A 19,222-nucleotide genomic window follows, 5' to 3' on the forward strand; every position below is an offset into this window, starting at 1 on the left:
AACTTAATATACCTTACATAGATAAAGAAAGAACTAACAAGGCCCATCCGCTATCGAAAGCTATACAGATATGGGGCTCCTTCAGTCTTCTTCTACTCATATTTTTCCAAGTTCACACCTTCTTGAAAACATTAAAACTATTTCTTCAATAAAATCTACGATCAGCAATGTTGGGTGGATGGAAATTGAATTATTCGACCCACTTTTCATCGATCGGATATATAGAAAACATTTGCTGTTTTTTTTTTTTTTGTATTTTTCATTTATTTGTTTTTATAATAAATTAGAATTTTCATTACTGCAGCTTAACATTCGGGTTCGTTTCATTCTTCTTCATTTAACTTTAAGACTAAGACTTGTGACACAAATTTTAAGCCAAATTCGCGAAGGCTCACATGAAGTTGACAAGAATTTATGTTTTTTTTTGTGGGGGGTTCTCCTGTTTCTCATGCTTATTTTCAGTTTCGTTTTTTTGATTTTGTGTTGGACATTAACCAACAAATATGATGAAATTTTCATAGCTTAGACCTAAATGTACTATTTGCTTAAATAATTATGTTTAAACATTTAGCATTCGCAAATCGCACAATTTGTTGCCGTTTGCCTTTTTGCATTTTGTTTTTCTCTTATTTTCGTTCTGTTCTGCTTTGTTCTGTTAAAATGCAACCACTACAAACTAACAATACTTGGCTATATATATATATATATCGAAATATATATATATTTATACATATATATAGTGTGTATATAGAGCATGCCATTATCTCGGGGTCTCATCGCGCTTAGCATTGTAGATTGAGTTTGTTTGAAGTGTCGGTTCTGTATCGGGTTCGACTGTAAACGGGCGCCAAAAAGGGTGGGGGGGGGGGGGGGGGTGTTTGGGGAGTTAGATCAAAGAGGAGTTATACAAAAAGAACGAAAGAATTGCTCACAATTGTTTCGATTGGTTGTTACAAAAATATTGTACACAGTAAATATTTTGTATAATCGTTTTTATCAAATTTCCCCCTAGCCAAAGACCTGGCAATCGTTATATATATTATTATTTTTGTTACTGTTTTGCGCTTGCTCGACATCTTAATGAATTTTCTAAAACAAAAATTCAGGGCACGCCCTCTTGCTTTTATTGTTTTTTTTTTTTTTTTTTTTTTTTTGGTATGTTCTGAGATATGAAATACTTGAGGAATTTGTAGATACATTTGTCTAAAGCAAAGCCAAACGAACAGGTGCCAAACGTAAATGCAGTTAATAAAAAACGATAAACAATTGCTCTAATCCTAACTAAAATGCAGCTACTTATACCTTAAATTACACATTTTCTTCTTCACTTAGAGACTAGGACATAAATATGTAGAAATGCCGAATTTCGCGGGGAGGATTTTCATATGTGTTTCATGTGTATGGGTATGGGTATGGGTTTCGTGGGTGAATGTGTGGGGGGATTTGTGACTAAATTTTAGTTGAATTTTAAATTCAATTTCAGATTTTTGTTTTTTTTTTTGGTGGCTTTGCTTTGGGCCCAAGACTGTGCTGTGGGTCTTTTGCTTGCTTGTGTCGAAGACAATTGGATTGGATTAATTTTAGATGCACCACAAATTTAGCATAGCTTTGCTTTGATATTTTTTTTTGCAGCTAGCGTACAATGACCTCAGCCAAAGTTTTTTCAGTCTGAAAAACAAAAACGTTTGGGTGAGCAGGTTAAAAGAATAGAAGAAAAATGCATGGAGAACCAAAATCTCATTCCATGCGGAAATAATCAAATTACAGGATTAGTGAACACAAAGGGGTTAGTCGTGGTTAGTAAAAAGAGTGAATTCCCAGAGGGTTTAACAGAGGAGAACATTTAAGAAATAAACCAAAATTTACTTACAAAAATTAACGAATTTTGAGTGTGAGTTTGTCTCAGTATTTGAGTACATTTTTCATCTTTCTGAACTTCTGAATTTCTGAATTTAGTGAATTTTGTTTGATTTGATTTGGACAGCACAAAATGGGGGTTTGATTATGCATTACATTTCATTCGCGTCTCAGTCGAACATTTAACATATTGTGTTCGGCTTGGGTTTCTTTTTGGGTCTATGGAATACAAAAACCTAGAGCTAAAGAGTCGTCTACTCTGGTTGCAATTTAGGTGGAAGATTCATTGGGTTTATGTTGCCGATGTTTCCACATCAGTCTGCACCAGAGTAAACGCTTCTTGAACAGAGACAAGGAGAACATGCAACAATATTGTTTAAGTTTTTACGTCTTTCTAACTAAGAGATCAGTTACAAATGCCCGCTAGTACAGTGCGTTTCACTACGTTAAGGCAAACAATTTTCAATTAGATTTCACTCGGAATTTTCGAGCAGGTGGAGATTTCGTACGCAAAAAAGTTGTCTGTTTTATATATACGACTAATATAGTAGTAAAGGATGATAAAATCTATTTAAATATGGATCTCTAAGCCAAAGTGACTGTTTTCGAATACATCATGGGAATCTGTCTTCGAACTGTGTCAATTTCTGATCAGAATGGAAGCTATGAGGATATTATTGAATTGAATAAGGCTAGCTAAAGAAAATGATACTGTTTCCAGCTGTTCTTCTGCTGCCTCTACTCGCCATCAAACTTCGGCGTGCCCTACTCGTTGCGACAGTTTTCGGCATCACCTACTCGGTGCAAAAGCTTTCGGCGGTTCGCCAGGTTTCCGTTTCAAGTTCGTGTCTGCAGCATTCGGCAACAAAATCTTTCCCGAAAGCTTGACCACTGAAGCACGGAATTATAGCCCACATTTGTAGTCCCTAGCTCATCCGTCTTTTAGGGGTATGGTACTGCTATTCGTTTTAGGAGAACATTTATGTGATAAGGAAACTATAAGGAACGATAGCTGGAGCCAATAAATATAACAAAAATTCCTAGAAGAACTCTGAGCAAACACTGTTTTCTGGGTTTATCTACTCCCAAAACTGCCTTATCGCTTTGAAACGCACTGCATGTATACATGTATTGGTGTTTGTGTGTGTGTTTCGTGTGTGAGTGTTTGAGTGTTTTCAGTTACAATTAGTTGTCGCTTGCTGTTTGCTGCTGTTGGTGTGCTGCTGTGGTCGTGGTTGCTGTTGTAGTTGTTTTCACATTTTAATGAGATGCTTAAAATTCAGTGTGCATTGACATCGACTCAATGCTCTGACGCAGCTGGTCATCTTTGTAGATCTTTTCGCAGACAATGCTCACCTTTTTCAGCAACTCGATGGCAGTTTGCAGCACTTGCTGCCATTTGCGCAGCTCGCCCTCATGCGATTGCTCCTGCTGACGCAACAGCTCCAGCCATTCCTCATTTGTGTTGGGAAGTTCCCTTGTGAATCGAATAGAAATTGAGTGTTAAGAGGAACTGTTCTACAAATGGAATGGTCTCGATACTCACTTTAAGGCCGCCAAACTGGGGAAGCGCGCCCGTCGACTGAGATCCACGTCAATCCGTTCCTCCAGCTTCCAGAGCTTAAGTAATAATATCACATTTAATGCCAGCATCAAGCACAGCAACAGTATAACAAACAATGACAAGCCCTTGTGTTTGAGGAATCTGTGTCCCTGTCCCTGGCCCAGGGCCAGTGGCAGGCTGCCAACGCCGCCGAGATCGACGCCGCCAAGGTGCTTCTGCAAATGCTGTTGCTGGTGGTGATGCTGCTGCTGCAGGCCCGACAACTGTTGCAACTTGCCGTGCTCGTGCAGCAGAGCATGTCCCGAGGCGGCCCCAACGGACCCCGACCCGGCGACGCCGCCACCAGACAGTAAATGTGACTCCAGCAGTGTATCGCTAATACCAGTTTGTGCCGTGCCGCTGCCGCCGCCAGCTGCTTCCTCCAAGGTGCGTATTTGTGTGGCGGTACCTGTGGAGAAGGGACGAGCGCAGAGAGAGGAATGGCAAATGGCACGGTTAGAAATCAAATCATTTGAAAGCATAATCCAAAATAAATATGAGCTAGAATCAGGTGCACGCATATGTATGCTAAGGTATGGCGAGGCAACAGAAACACAACAATTAAGATACAACATAAAATCGAGAGAACTATCAATAAAATTAAACTGCAATAACAAAGCAAATCGGTACAGGAATAAGTTCGACATGGGGTTTTAGCAATTGCCAGCAAGAGGAATGGTTACCAAAAAGAATTATAATATAGGAATGCAAAAGAGTAAGCATATAAAAAGTTGAAAAAATTTTGTCTGGAATGATTGAAGAAAGCATTCGCGAAGAACCATTGGTGGACCATTTGGTGAAAATGTGGTTGGTACTCGAGAAGTTCTTCAGACTTAAAGGCTAATATAAAGTTTCCGCTATGAAATCATACAACATTAATGAATGCTCGAACCGCACAAGCGAATTCTGCAAAAGAAAATGTCTGACAACATAAGTTGCGTGTTCATGACGCGGAACAGTGACTCACGGACTCGAGCTCCAAAAGAAAATGCCAGAGAATTGACTCGCGAGTCGCAGATAAAGATTTGGTTGTTGTTGTCAAAAGGACTGCCCTCTGATGACCACACAAGTGTGCCCTGCACCAATCTTATGCTAAATCATGTGCATTCTATGAGTTGAGTCATTACTCAATGCCGAGACAGGTGCCACAGGTGTGTACATTGTTCGATTTGATTGATTTTTGAAGATTAGATTGGCATTCAAATCTTTCCAATTAAAATCCATGACACGTGCAAAGATTTAGAACACACCATATGTTCCGACACCTGCATTCACTTGCCGCTGATAACAACACCTGCGGCAATATTGCTCTGATAACCTGGACAGCATTTATGGCACAGCTCCTTTTCAAACGGAAATCGGAGATAGGCTTACAAAGAAATTATTTATAACATAGAATGATTAAAGGAAAGCTTTAACTCTTCAAAAACACACAAATAAAACCTTCTCCTCTGGCAATGGCTTCCCATTATTCTACATAGCTGTCACTGGCTGTGTGTACCTTTACTCGACTGAAATATGGCCTTACGATGATGGTTGTGCGGATGCTGATGCTGTGGCTGTTGGCTACTGGAGGTACTGTGATGATGATGGTGATGGTGGTGCATGTGCAGGTGCTGGTGCTGATGATGCTCATGTTGTTCCGACTGATGATGATGATGGTAATGATGTCGTGATGGCTCTAGTATGCTGTCATTGTCCGTGCTGGTGGCTGTTCCTGTTCCTGTTTCGGTTACAGCTGTCGAGTCTGTTGCTACAGCTGTCTTCCCTGCTGTTGCTGTTTTCGTTGTTGTTGATTGTTGATTTATGCCTGTTGTGGTGTATGTTGTTTGTAGCTTGTTGTAGCTTTTGCATATTGGAATTGGGTTTTCGTTGGAGGTTTTGTTGTAGCAGTTGTTGGAATGATTGGTATGCATGCGTGAGTGGTTTTTTTTTTTGTGTGTGTGGTTAGAAGAAGCAATGGCAATGGCAAATGGCAATTGGCATTGGCAGTGTAAATATAGAATACATATGGAATAGACTATACTATTCCATATTTTTGTATAGAATTAAAGATTATGCTTTGCATTGTTGCTGTTGTTCTTGTTGTTGTTGTTGTTGTTGTGGTTGTTGCATTGTTAATTGTTTGTTATTGCTTACATCTAAATGCTTACCACGCCTCGGCCTCCGTCCCTTGCCCTTGGCAGGCGGTATACACGTCTCACTCTGGAGGGCATGCAACTGAGCGCCAAAGAAATCCTCAACACCCGCCCACGTATTCTTCTCGATGAATCCCTTGACAACGCCCCAAATCGATTTCTTATACTTGATTTGGGTATGAATCGACAGCATGGTGTGATCATCGACCGTTCTATAGTAAAGGCATATTAATATTAATGCACACTGCACTGTCTTTAAAGGCGTCATACCTGGCCAAACAAAAATGTATGAGCACACTGAAGCTATCCGCATATGGAATGCCTGCATTAACACTATTTATGTCTATGGAATACAGTTCCCCAGGCTTGCTGCATGGCCTCATCGTCTGGTATTCGGTTACCTACAAAAACAATCAATTCATTTGTTTCCTTCTTTCTCTTGAGCGCACGAGTGTACCTTTGAGGTCTTGGGTCCCACAGAGGCGGCCAATTGTACGGTGACATTGACAACGCGCACACTGAGACCCTCCTCGTTCTTGGTCCATTCGCCCATGATCAAGTCCGTTGATTTGCGCATGGCATGGAAGTCCGTTACGAATTTTGATTTTGTGAACAGCAAATTGAATAGCGTGTCCACGCTGATGGGCAGAATGGTGTGGACAATTTGTCGGCCCTCGTGCGTCGATGTGCACTCGGTGGTGGCCACGAATCTGTGAAAGATTTCAACAAGATTAATAGCTGCACTAGCGAGTTCACTCCCCACACTTACGGCACATTATTCTCCTCGGAATCGGACGAATCCGAGACATCTGTGGGTGCCTGCTCTTCGGCATTCTTGCCGACGAATTCTGCTTCGCGTTGCCGATGATTTTTGCTCATCTTTCGCTTGCTTTCCAACGTTGCCACTTGCTTAGCCTCTGCCGCGGCCGATAGGGAGGCTGCGGCTGCTGTTGCTGCTGCTGCCGCCGCTGCTGCTGCTGCGCCCGAGTTGGAACTCGTACTGATCTTCTTTTCCGCGCTCTTCTTATCACTGCCACTCGCCGTGGTCGTCAGGCTGAGGCTGCTGTTGTTTGTATTGTTAGTGGAAGCTGCTGCTGCTGTGGCTGCTGAACTTTCTGTGCTGTTCCTGTTGCTGCTGCCGGCGCTGCCGGGTACATTCATCATGGTGACGCCCACCGACTGCTCCGCTGGCTTCACGGAGCTCAGCGTGAGCTCTTTGGCATTCTGTTTCATCTTCTTGCTCAGCTTTCGGTTACTGTCTTTGTTGTTGTCCGAGCCACTGGCCGAGGCGTTGGCCGAATTCGAAGATTTTGAAGAGTTGAAAAAATATTTCGTTTTTGATTTGCGTGGTGCTGCTGCCCGGCCGCTGCCGCCGCTGCTGGCACTGCTGTTGCCGCTTAGGCGCTGCTGGGGCTGCTGTAGTTGTTGCTGCGACTGATTCGATTGGTCGTCATCAATGGCGGTTTGAAACTCCACATCGGTCTCCGTATCCTTATGCAGTGTGGGATCAATATAGTCCTCGTCGTCGGTGGTCAGGCCAAGCTCTTCGCCATAGCAGTTGTGGACGTATTTCCAAATCTCTTGCGGCGAGAATTGCTTGTTCATCAACGTGTTCTGCCAGACACGGAAGAGCATCAAGAAGGACTTGTCGCGCGATGTGAATGTGGCAAAGAAGTACTTGTCCTTGCCACTGGCTATCGATATCGCATTGGGTATCACCAAGGCGGTCTTCTCTTTGGTTATGGCCGTCACATCCTTCCACTTGATGCTCACATAGGTCTCCCAGCTGAAGATGTTGGCATGGAAGCAAACGTAGTTCTGTGAGACATACAGACGGCCCTGGACCAATATATCCCGTTGCAGGGCGCACGAGTAATCTACGAATAAATTGAATTTTAAATTGATTCGAGTCGAGTGTGTGGGTGTGGGTGTGGGTGTGGGGGCTGGTGTGACCTACCCACAATCAGTCGCTCATCGTTTGGCACGTCCTTGAAGAGCTTCTTAAAGTCCTCGGCTCGGGACTTGTAGTTGGGATAAATGACGTTGTACCAGGACTTTTTTTTGGCCCGCTCCGACAGCCTCGAGGGCTTGGCTGACTTCTCGTTGGAGTTGGAGCTGCTGCTCACCTGTGGATCGGCGGTGCCTCGGTCAACGCGCAAAATGCTCAACTCATGCGGCGTCAGCTCGTTGCTTAGCTTGTTCTGTGCGGTGTCCTGCAGGGAAAGGGAGAGTTGATCCATTACCATTAAAATTTCCATTCAACCATTAAGCAACTTTATCGTCGGCTACCCGTCGCAACAATTGTTTTATTTCTGCTGCTGCCGCTGTCGCTGTCAATTTATTTGGTGATTCACCTCTGGTTCAGAGGAAACTACTTTCGGCCAGGTGTTTAGGTTTTACTTTCTTATCAAGCCCACACGCCTATCGTCTGTATATGACCCCACCAATTATTAGCAACAAATTCGCGACACTCGTGCTGTTATTTTATTTTTTTTTTTCTCTGTTTTCTACCTTGATATTGTATCCGTGGAGACGCTCCGTCGCTCATTGAATACCGCTTTGCTATTGCCAGCCACGGGCCCACACACGACACAGAAACAAAAAAAAATTTATAGAAAATCTTATCAATGGGGCGGCAAAGGCAGAAAAAGCTTCGACCGAAAATTTATGTCGCGAGCTTTTCGCTTTTTGCTCTCTGCTTTTGCCTGACGCTGAAGGGTAATTCTAATCAGCTGCGGCACGTTGGATAGGTGATAGGGTATGCCCATACATTATAGACATACTTACATATGCATATGCGCGTACACTGACACATTTGTGTGTGCCGACTATCAATTGGAACGATTAGATTGAGCCCGCAAACACTGACGTTCGATATATGCAGTTATTAAACTGTGACTGATGTCTCATTTTGTCATGTCTTGTCTGCCAAATCTATCTATCCATCCATCTGTCAAGCCATCGATTCATCAATCACTCGTGCGGTCGATCTGCTGTCTTGGACTGGATTTCACACCTTCGCTGGTTGTGTGCTAATGGCTTAAGCAAATCCCACAGTACGTAAAGCTTTTTCTTTGCCAATGCAAATAAAAACCGGAAATAGTTGACGGTCTTCTCGAGCATCTATTCCACACTTCAGAAAGTACAGGGTCACAGAGAAAGAACTGTAGATACATTCGAAGACTGCTGATTGATAACAATCTTCAAAATCGAATCAAAAGGTGTGATTTTTTTACAAATAATAATCAAACTCTGATTCTGCTTCGTCGAAGAACTCCACTTATGGCTTGACCATGCCTTTACCCTTGAAAATTCCATGGAAACAGGTGGTAAATCATAAAAAAAACTTACATTGATTGAGTTCTAATCAAACTACGGTCTAATCGCTAGCATTTTTATCGCTGGCTTATGTACTTTGACCTTTCATATCAGAAATGATTTATACACCAATCCCGGGGGTTTGAAAGCTTTTGGCTTGGTCAAAAATGATCTATTTCTCTTAGGATATTTACATTACCGCATCTCCCTTTGAGGATACGGTCTTCATTAAAATTTCCACAGTCAGAAGACACGCTAGTCCATTCGTTATAATGCTCAGAAGAACCCACTGATTCTTGCAGCCAAATAAAGCTTTTAAGGAGGCTTGCGAGACTTCCAGATCTTCGGAACATCCACTCCGGACTTCATAAAGCATGCAGGAAGCTTTTGAAACCATATTGACAATTTTTGTCTTTATAAACAAACGAGGGGGAACGTTGTGAGTTGCTGCGGAGACCGCAACTCTACAGTTATACCCGATACTAAGTCAGTATGGCTCTCCTCCGGCAGACGCCGCTAATATTAAACGACACGACAAGGAGTGCGTGCGAGAGAGACAGAAAATCAGTCTGAGCGTGACGTCGGGGGCTGCGTAGCCACTGCAAATTGATTTCTTCCTTTTGGCTATAAAAATGATCCGATCTGATCCAGATTCAGCAGTCTGATAGATAAGGTCATTATCTATGATTCTGCGTTTTACTCTAAGCAAAGCCGCCTATGCTACGTGTGTGTTAGAGAGAGACAGAGCGAGAAAGAATGAAATTGTTTTCTTGATTCTGGCTATAATAATTATACGATCTGGTTGAGATTTTACACTCTAGAACATATAGTCATCCTCTACGATTCTACGTTTTTGGTTTTCTCATATCTTTAAAATTGTGGATGCCACAGATTTTCGTCCTTTGTGGGGGCGGAAGTGGGCGGGGCGAAGTTTTGAAATATTTTTGTAGCAGTGACATATCACAGAAGTCTGGATCCAAAACATCGTTGCTCTAGATCTTATAGTCTTTGAGCACTAGGCGCTGAAGGGGACGGACGGACAGACGGACAGACAGACAGGGCTCAATCGACTCGGCTATTGATGCTGATCAAGAATATATATACTTTATGGGGTCGGAAACGATTCCTTCTGGACGTTACACACATCCACTTTTACCACAAATCTAATATACCCCAATACTCATTTTGAGTATCGGGTATAAAAAGGTAGTCGCTTGCTGTTGTGAGTCATGTGTTGGAGGCTCGCTTTTCAAGTAGAAATCAAATTTAGATTCCCAGAAAAAGAATCGGAATTTTCACAGCTGTTTTTTCCTTTGAAATTCTAAAGACAGCCAGTCGCAGCTGAGAGGTGTATTAGCCTTACATTGAGTCAAGGAGGTGCAGATAAGATAGCCCTGAAATTTTCGCATTTCCAGTGAATGACCCATGAGTATCTCCAACTAACAACTGGCTTTTTCCACCATGTTTTCGATATTCTGATATATTTCCTTCCTGTTTTCCCACCTAATACACAAATTGTCATCCGATGGCTCCACTCCACTCACCTCATCTCGTCCACTGCTCGATGTGGAGAGTTTGGGTTGACTGGCTCGTCCCTTGGAGCTGGTCGAGCTCTTGCGGCTGCTGGGACTGTCCCCGCAGGAGCCGCCTGCCTGGGCGAGTCCGTTCGAGTCGACGCTCTGTGACTGCAGTGGCTGATCCCTGGCCTGATCGCTTCCTACAATATTGATGGTAGGCGTTGAGGGCTGAGGGACGTTGCTGCCGCTGCTGCTGTGGGCCAAATTCGTATTAGAGCTGGAAGTGGCTTGGGCTAGGCTTGGATTGCTGCCGCTGTTGATGCCATTGGATGAGGAGGAGGCAACCGACGGCTCATTGCGTTGCTGAGATCCTGAGGCTGCTGCCGCCGCTGCGACTGCTGTGGCGACAGTGGCCGCTGCTACAGTGCCTGCTGTGGATACCGCCGCTGCTGTTGAGGTTGTTGTTGTGGAAGAGTTCTGTTTCGAAGACGCCGAAATGGAGATGCTGCTGTGCTCGAGGATGCCGGCAGCCTCCTGGATGGTCAGAAGTTTGCTGTTTGTTGTAGTTGTTGTAATTACGATCTCCTCGGTGATGGAATCGCGCCTGCAATGGTAGGGGGAAGACCCGAAATAAGTATAGATTCCACATCCAAGTCCCATCTAAACAACTAATTAGATTTTTTTTGGATTAAATGGAAAAACTCTTTAACTAGGCATGCAAATTTTGGAATAAACGTATTCTCTTACGGAATTGGACCAAGGCCTGGCTGGAGAGTTTCCTGAGCACTGGATGATCCCACCTACCTGTCGCCACCGTTGCTACAAGAAGCCGCGGCCGCCCTCTCCTCAGGCCTGTCTTCTCCGATCCTCTGATCCGGATCCGGATACTCCTCCTCCTGCGGCTGTTCCTGCTGCTGAGGAGTCGGCTCCTCCTGGCACCTCTCTGGCGTTTGTTCGGCCAGTGGCGGTGTCTGTATCTGTGACTGTGACTGTGACTGTGACTCTGGCTGTGACTCGTGCTGTGTCTCAGCTAACATGTTGGCATTGGCATTGGCATTGGCTGGGGGCTTACTACTGCACGGACTATCGGCAGTTCGGGCATTTGTTGTTGTTGGGTTGGTTATAGTATCAATATCTTTAATCCTACAATAAAATGCATAAACAAATCAAAAATAACGAATGCCAAATTAAAAGACATGCCTAAAGGAGGATAAGTCGTTAATAGCAACCGAAAAATCGCACTTCTACTTTTGGGAAGGAAGATCTACAAAACCTACAAAAAAACAGCTAAATTTTTTAAAGGCAGGAAAAAGGTTGGAGCACAGACTAATAGGAAAATTCACCCACTTTTATTGAATAGAGAAGAGACTACTTTATTTTACAAAGTGAGGAGAGTTTCCTTTCAAACCATCTCAAAAGGTGCACAGTTTATAGGATTTTGGATAGAAATTACAGTGAGATTTGAAAATTAAAACAAATAGAACCAACAACAAACGAAGAGTTCACTGAAACGATATACCAACTCTTCTAATACGTTTAAGCATCCCTAAATTTACTTCCAGTTCAAGATCAAGAAGACCCTAAACGAGTGTGGACAGAACTTTCAAGAAACTGCCGATTTGAGTACAATTTGCAAACCCTGACAAGTAATATCAAACACAAAACAACCATTATAAACGAAATTCTACTCGAGCATCAATGCGCTGAATCATGCCCAAGAAATTTAGTTTTTTTTGCAATCTTGCGACATAGAAGGGTGTCGGGTCTCGATCTACGTGGTGCGTCACCAAAGACTGAGTATTTGTTTGTAGAAAATTGTGGGACCCAGACGAGCTGAGCAGCCGAACCCAAGCCGAGACGAAGAATAGCCTTAAAGCTCCCGCTGTCTACGTGTCTACGTCTAATATTGATATTAAAGACCAATAAAATCAAAGAGGGCACGTTTTTTTAAATATGAGAATATACGTCTCTACTCAATACTCTCAGTCAGTCCTTGAGTATCGGGTATAGCGATACTCGACTCGAAGAAGAATGTGCCACATTTCGCACACTGTATTGTGTGTATTTTGTTTCTGATCTCTCGGGACCGAGCCTTTTGCTTTTGCAGACTTTTTTTTGCTTGTGCAATCTGGGAGCAGTTGGAGGCGAGGACTTTTCAGATTAGGGGACACAAAAGAATTGAGAAATCTACTTGTATATTTACAGTTGAGGCATACCAGATAAATGGCGAAATGTGACGTAAAAAGGCTCTTCGAATCATCAATTTGAGTTCATTAACACTAAGCGTGACTCAAAACCTCATTAGGGCGATAAAACGCCTACGTTTATAGGAAAAAGCACATACATGGGATCTACCAGTAAATGCTGATAATCTAAACTCTTTTGCCAAAGTTCAACCTTTTTGAATCCACACTCTCACACAAACACAACGCTTTTTCCTGCAAATCACAATTGATAATTCATAAAATGCGGTTTTTAAGCAGTTGCTGTTTTCCGCAAGTGGCAAGTGGCAATGATAAGCAAACAGCTCCAATAAAGACAATGAAGTGGGCACAGTAGTGCCGCCCCCCATCGACACCTGTCAATTGGTTTTGTTAGAGAGACAATATCGCCGGAGCTGATCATCGTTCCCAATAATTTCGCTTCTAATTAATTTCCTTTAATCGTTTCGCGGCACTGATAGCACTCCGCACACACGACACACATTCGAATCAATTATTTTTTGTTATGCTCTATTTAGTGGGCGACTCTTTTTCCATACCATAAAACGCGAGGCGCTCGCTTTTTTTTGCGCCACTTTCCTTTCAACATATTATTTTTATTATGTGTCGGACGACGACCGGCTATGGAAATGTGTATATTATTTTCAATTAGACATGCTCTTGCCTCAGTGGGCTGCGACAGAATGGTGTATCAATTGCCATTAAACGATGGTAATCAATTCTATTGTGTACTATTTTTCTGTATTTTCTGTGAGCTTTTCTGAGCCCCTGTGCCTGTGTGTGTGTGCGTCACAATTGTTTATTATTTTCAATATATATGTATGTATATTCATATACTTATGGGCCAGTATGTATACCATTTAGTGGTGATAAGAGCGATAAGATATTCGCTTATTTTTTGCTCTGATAAAGCAGTCCGCCAGATGTTAATGGTCAGACGCACAGGCCCACAGACGTGCGTCTATTCGTTCAATATTTGTGCAAACAATAGACCCTTAAACTATCAAGTTCTTAGGCCATTAAAAGCTGTTGGAAGCCTTTAACCGATTTTAAAGAGCTACTGCAGCTGTGTGAGCCGTTACCACATGACGCGCGGCACGTGGATGCTCGACTCGAGTCGCACGAGCCACTGCTGACAAAGAGAATTGCTGAGAATCTCTTAAAGAACATACATTGCGTGTGCATGACGTGTGGCCAATTGATGCTCGATTCGAGACGCACAAGCGAATGCTGCAAAAGGGAATGGCAGAGAGTCGCTTAAAGATGGATGCTTCATTCGAGACACACAAGCGAATGCCTGATAATTTAAAAAACAACATACAATGCGTGTGCATGACGCGGCAGACTGACAGCCTTTCCACCGCAGTATAACATACAACATTAAAAGAAAGAAAGCCTAATTTTGGGGTGGAAAAGCTTTCGGCACTGATCATTAACAAAATTTTAACAAGATAAGGCTGACCCACATAATGCCAAAAACTTGATTATCTTTTTATGATAGAGCGCCAATCCATTCGGTCCGAAAAGCAAAACAAACTAACAACTGGACTGCATAGGAACAAAGCAGACTGAGCGAAATCGGCAGTATCAGAGCTGCTGCTGATCAATAAATAATATATCCACAAACATTGGGGTCTATCTCATGCTGTGCCTGGCAAACATCTGGTCGAAATACCCTACCCTGGTGATACCCCTGCATGGGTAATGATGTATTAATATATATTTAGCCCCACATCTGTTTCGTTTTGTATTGTTGAAAATATGTCAATTATAGGACGACTGCACCTGGGGGTTACAATATTCTGCTACAGCAGTTCTTCTGTACCTGAGGCATAATGTCTTGTTACCGAATATGAAAATGCAGACAGAGTTTTTGCGGTTTCATTTAGCTTTCAGTAAGAATAAGTATGTATTTGTAGTGCTTTACGACTAGAGTAAGTTTTTACTGCCAAGTGCTTCCATTGCCAGAAGTACAAGAAGCACGAGAATGCAAAAACAAAATACATATTGGATTGGAGTTGGACAGAAGACTGGGATCTGGACTGGCTCGATTCCAAGAGTGCCCCACCGCTAGACTATACATTATGTGGGGGTTTTTACCGCAAAAGAAAACAATTTTCTTTGTGACGAACGCTTTAACAAAAAAACTTTCCATTATCTTGATGTACAAAAATAGCTACATATTCCTCTCACTGTATTTCTCATAAAATAAAGAATGTATCCCTGAGGGTCTTTAAAAATAACTCAAAACCCAAGCCTTATCAATTGTCCCCGTTCAAGTTCATAGAAAAAGTAAAATATGATGTACACTTTGTTGAGATGAAAAAGCCTCATTTAAGCCTCACCAACACCAACGCCAATACGAATCGGGAATTGTAGAAACAAACAAATAACGAAGTGGAGTGGAGTGGAATCATTAAATGATAATTCCCCTACATTAAGTACACATGCATATAGTATATACAAAAACTGTTTGTGATTACGAAAGAGTCACTTCGAATGTGAGAAAGATCAGAGATAATATACTATGCAGTACATAAAAACTCTCTTCATATATGGCTAGTAAATAGAGTCACAGACTCGGCGAAAGGTCACAGATAAGAGAGCTGAGAAATTTTTGGGAAAAATTATCTAGCCAAAAAGCCGCTATAACTGATAAATAAACTATGAAACAATTGAAAATAATCTTAAAACCGGTACGATAAATCATTGGAATTTTTGAATAATTGAGTGGAATTTTTTTAGAGGGCAAATGTAGATGAAATTCCTAGGAAAATACTCTATAGAAAATAACAAAACCAAATATACGAGTATATATATATATATATATATACATATATAGTATATCAATTATTGTGGGTTTCATCGATGTAATTGAAAGTGCAGCGACTACACTCACCTCTGGCAGCCTCAGGGGACCCCGTTGAACTCTAACCTTTGCGGTGGCCTAGCCATAAAAACTACATTAGCTACAGCTAAAGAATTAATTACAATTACCAACGGCAGCACCTCACAACAGTCTCTAGTATACAGGTATACGGCAGGTAGTATATCTAAAAGGGTTATCCAGGAAGCGGCGAGGAGCAACGAGTTGTCAAAATCGTAATTTATATTTTCTCTCTCCCTCTCTCTCGTTCCCCTTTCAAAATGCAACAGAATCGAATAGCTGGCGAAAAATCAATAATAAAAGTGGGCAACAAACCAAAAAGTGTATTACATTTTCTTTCTTTTGGTTTTCTTTGGTTCCACGTTTAGGGTTTTTCTATGCGGTTTTTTAAGTTCCTCGTGCGGCATTGCTTTTGCTTTTTTTGTTGGGGTGTTGGGGTGTTACTGTTTGAGGGGGGGGGGCGTTCGTTCTTTTATTGTTGGGGGACCGTCCCAATGTATGTCATCGTTCGAAGAACAGTAGGAGCAGCAGCAGCAGCAAAAGAAAGAAAACCGATGACGAAACGCGAAAACACGGCGCAAAAATAAAATATTGTATTTTTAGCACTGTTTTGGCAGAATGTCATTAATTTATGAACTATCCCACATATCCGCGTATTCGTGTATTCGCGTTCGTTAGCGCTACTATGACATGCCCCGCAACCGTTTTTCTGTTAATTATTTAATTAATTTCTGGTCTATTCTGTCCGTTTTGTTCTATTGTTGGTTTGTTTGTTTGTTTGTTTGCTGTCTGATGGTTTTTTTTTTTTTTATTCTAAGGCACGCGATGGTGGTTCGAGGCGGTTTGTGCTTGTGCCGGGCACGTCATTTCAGCGCGACGTTACGATTTGCACTCGAGAGAGAGAATCGCAATAGCGCAGAGAAAAGCAGGCAGGCAGGCGGCAGGCGAAGGCAGCCAGCCCCCAAAGGCCCCAGCAGGCGAGAATGAGTAAGACTGATTCGAGACGTTTGGCCGACTACTGCATACGCTAGACTCATTCAACAAAGTGTCTGATAAAGAACAACCCACATACATATATACATACATATATTTGGCGGATACATTAAGTATTCCCCACCTTCCCCGCACAATCTGTTTTTCCACAGACACACGACGCGTATCTGGCAAGCCACGGCTAGTCGGAAAACCTTTGTTTTTTTTCTTTTTAGTTTGTGATTCGGTCATGCTGGTTATATGGAAAACGCTTCACTGGACTCGCACAAATTTTGATACGGCGTATACATACAATATGTACAAGTGTATCTGTGATTATGCATATACAGTGCGTTTCAAATGTTTCAAACACTTGTTAGAAAGCACCATATACCGAAAGACAAACAACTTAAGTATACATATATTTATTATATATTATTCGTATTCTACCAGTCCTTAAATCCAATCTAGACTGCAAGACAACGAAAAAACACTAAAATAGTAATGTAAAACGTCTCCACAGTGGTATCAGTAAAAGAACTGAGCCACTATTTGTGCCAAAACGACGTTTTCCAACACGAACAGCTGATTTAGAGCACCAGTTGGCCTATAAAAACAAACTAGAGCGCACACTGCCAGATTTTTTTCCATGGGGCTTAATTCTGCTATCACCAGAGTTAGTTCCAGCCAAGTCTATAAACATAAGCTACTTCTGTCTTCCAATCAAGTCTGGATTGGATTGCGGCCATTAAAAATTAAAAGCTGTGTGAAAATTTAAAAGGAATTACGTCCGAAACCACACTTGATTTAATTTTTAAAGATAATGCTCGTATTAAACATATGGTATATTTTTGAAAAGGAACTTTTTCAAATTTGACAACATTAAATTATTCCAATTTTATAATGGAAACAATTCTAAAAGCTACTTTTACTGAGCAGTGACTACGTTTAATAGCATTTGAGGTAATTTAACCAACAAATTAATGGTAAAAAACAGGTTAATAAAAAAAGAGCGACAATTACAATTAATGAATTCCTGAAACTTTTTATAATTACTTTTAAACAAATTTGTTTTAAATCTCTGACAGTTTCGCTTGTAATTGAAATCCCCAAAACGCATTTAATACCTACAACGCTTTTAATCTAACAATAGATTATTGTATTTCCATTTTCTCGCACTCGGTGGAGTGGAAAATCTTCTCAACTGCCTAAAAGTGTACTACTTTAGGCACCAAAAACTATTTCATCTTGTTAAAAAAGTGACAATGTTTTTGAATAGCAGCTAAATAAACAGATTACCAACAAACCCACAGTACTCTCTATTTTGGACACGAATAAAATAATACGTTTGTACGGCTGAGCGCGCGCAACTGTTGCGCAATAAAAATAAGTAAAACGGGCTAATGCAAGAAGTAAAAGGTAAAGTTTTTGTGGGGCAAGCAAGCAGACTACGTAGACTGGGAACGCAATTGGGGTATGGTATTATTATCCAGTAGATAAGCCAACTGAAAGGAATGGAATACTACATATATGATATGTATGTATAAACGACATGCAATATAAGCAGCAAGAGGGAAAGAGTAACTTTTAAAACATGCAAACCAGCGAAAAAACCTACACCAAAAATTAATTTGCTTAGCTTTTAATTATATATTTTTAAAAGTCTAGTCTTTTTGGGGTGGCACACTCACATGGGCGTCGAGTTCAGGCTGACAGTGCGTTTGTGCCTCTGTTGGTTGTGTTGTTGTTGGTGCTGCTGGCTATGATAGCTACTGTGGTGTTGGTGGTGGTGGTGGTGGTGGTGGTTGTTGTTGTTGTGGTGATGTGACGACTGGCGAAAGAGGCTTTGAGCGGTGGCCAAGGTTTTGGGCAGGGCACCTTGACTGGAAGATTTGCACAGGGCCACAAAGCGGGTGCTGGCGCTGACCGATGGTGCCGATGAGGTGGATGCTATCGAGGAATTCGAGGATGAGGTTGATCTCTGCTGCTGTTGTTGTTGTTGGTGGTGCTGCTGCTGCTGTTGGCGCTGCTGTGTGACAAAATGCATGACAACGGCACACGTTGCCGCCCCACAATTACAGTCTCGTTTGTCTGAGATTTATTTAGTTATTATTATATTTAAAGGCCAATTTGCGTGAGTCGTCGTCCAGCGACAACGGTACTCGTTGGCTCCTCTATGCCCAGCCGCTTTGTCGCTGTCTATCTCTTCTGCTGCGCCTCTGCTGACGTCTGCGGAAGTTTCTTTTTATTTTTGTAGTTTTTCATAGTTAAAACACTGCCACTTTATGCTCTTTGATGTCTACATATTTTGTGGAATCGTAATTTGCCGTTTACACTCGAATGCTCTTTGTTATAACTATTGTTAAATGAGATTCACGTACAAGTGTGCATAAATTCTTTCGTTTCTTTTCCGCTTTTTCACTTTTTTTGCGCATAAATTTTTCGAGTCGTGGCTAGGGATGTCGAGGGTTTTGATGTGCCGACGCCGCTGTACTGGAGTCAATGATTCTCACCCCTATAACGACTCAAAAATAATTGCATATATTTCCATATTTCGGTTTATATTGTTTCTTTGAGTTTTGGTGTTTTTCAGTCAATAAAATGTGTATATAATAATTGCTGGTAATTGCCGGCACCATGGCAACTCCCGGACACAGCTGCTTATCGCTAATCTCTAGCCGATATGTCACACTTCGATAGCACGAGAA

The 19,222-nt window shown here is 41.9% G+C and overlaps 1 protein-coding gene across 10 annotated transcripts; it reads right to left on the reverse strand.

Annotated features, from left to right (window-relative positions):
* Positions 1-646: 646 nt before the first annotated feature.
* On the reverse strand, positions 647-19,163 carry LOC108162269 (protein Aster-B). 10 transcript variants are annotated; one of them, XR_004473025.1, is made up of 12 exons: positions 18,206-19,162; positions 11,238-11,576; positions 10,461-11,037; positions 7,556-7,811; positions 6,368-7,475; positions 6,056-6,308; positions 5,869-5,999; positions 5,614-5,810; positions 4,962-5,270; positions 3,404-3,869; positions 1,871-3,334; positions 647-1,668 (listed from the first exon to the last, which is right to left on the reverse strand). XR_004473025.1 is itself a non-coding variant. In XM_017296921.2 (12 exons), the coding sequence occupies exons 1-12, from the start codon at positions 18,559-18,561 to the stop codon at positions 3,033-3,035; spliced, it is 4,176 nt and encodes a 1,391-aa protein (XP_017152410.1). In that variant the 5' UTR covers positions 18,562-19,163; the 3' UTR covers positions 647-3,032. The 10 variants fall into 10 exon arrangements, 9 of the variants coding, with proteins under 9 accessions (XP_017152410.1, XP_017152411.1, XP_033249605.1 ...); XM_017296921.2 differs by having other exon boundaries at positions 647-3,095; positions 3,214-3,334; positions 18,206-19,163; XM_017296922.2 differs by having other exon boundaries at positions 3,214-3,334.
* Positions 19,164-19,222: the final 59 nt, after the last annotated feature.

This window comes from Drosophila miranda, chromosome 4 (genome assembly GCF_003369915.1).
Source record: "Drosophila miranda strain MSH22 chromosome 4, D.miranda_PacBio2.1, whole genome shotgun sequence".
Taxonomy (NCBI): Eukaryota; Metazoa; Arthropoda; class Insecta; order Diptera; family Drosophilidae; genus Drosophila; species Drosophila miranda.

Bases quoted from the DNA above. Each gene is read 5' to 3' on its own strand.
- LOC108162269 (XM_017296920.2), bottom strand. From the start codon at position 18,561: ATGCATTTTGTCACACAGCAGCGCCAACAGCAGCAGCAGCACCACCAA. The intron at 7,476-7,555 runs GTAGGTCACACC...ATTTATTCGTAG, and splicing joins CGATGAGCGACTGATTGTGG to ATTACTCGTGCGCCCTGCAA. The intron at 3,335-3,403 runs GTGAGTATCGAG...TCGATTCACAAG, and splicing joins CCCAGTTTGGCGGCCTTAAA to GGAACTTCCCAACACAAATG.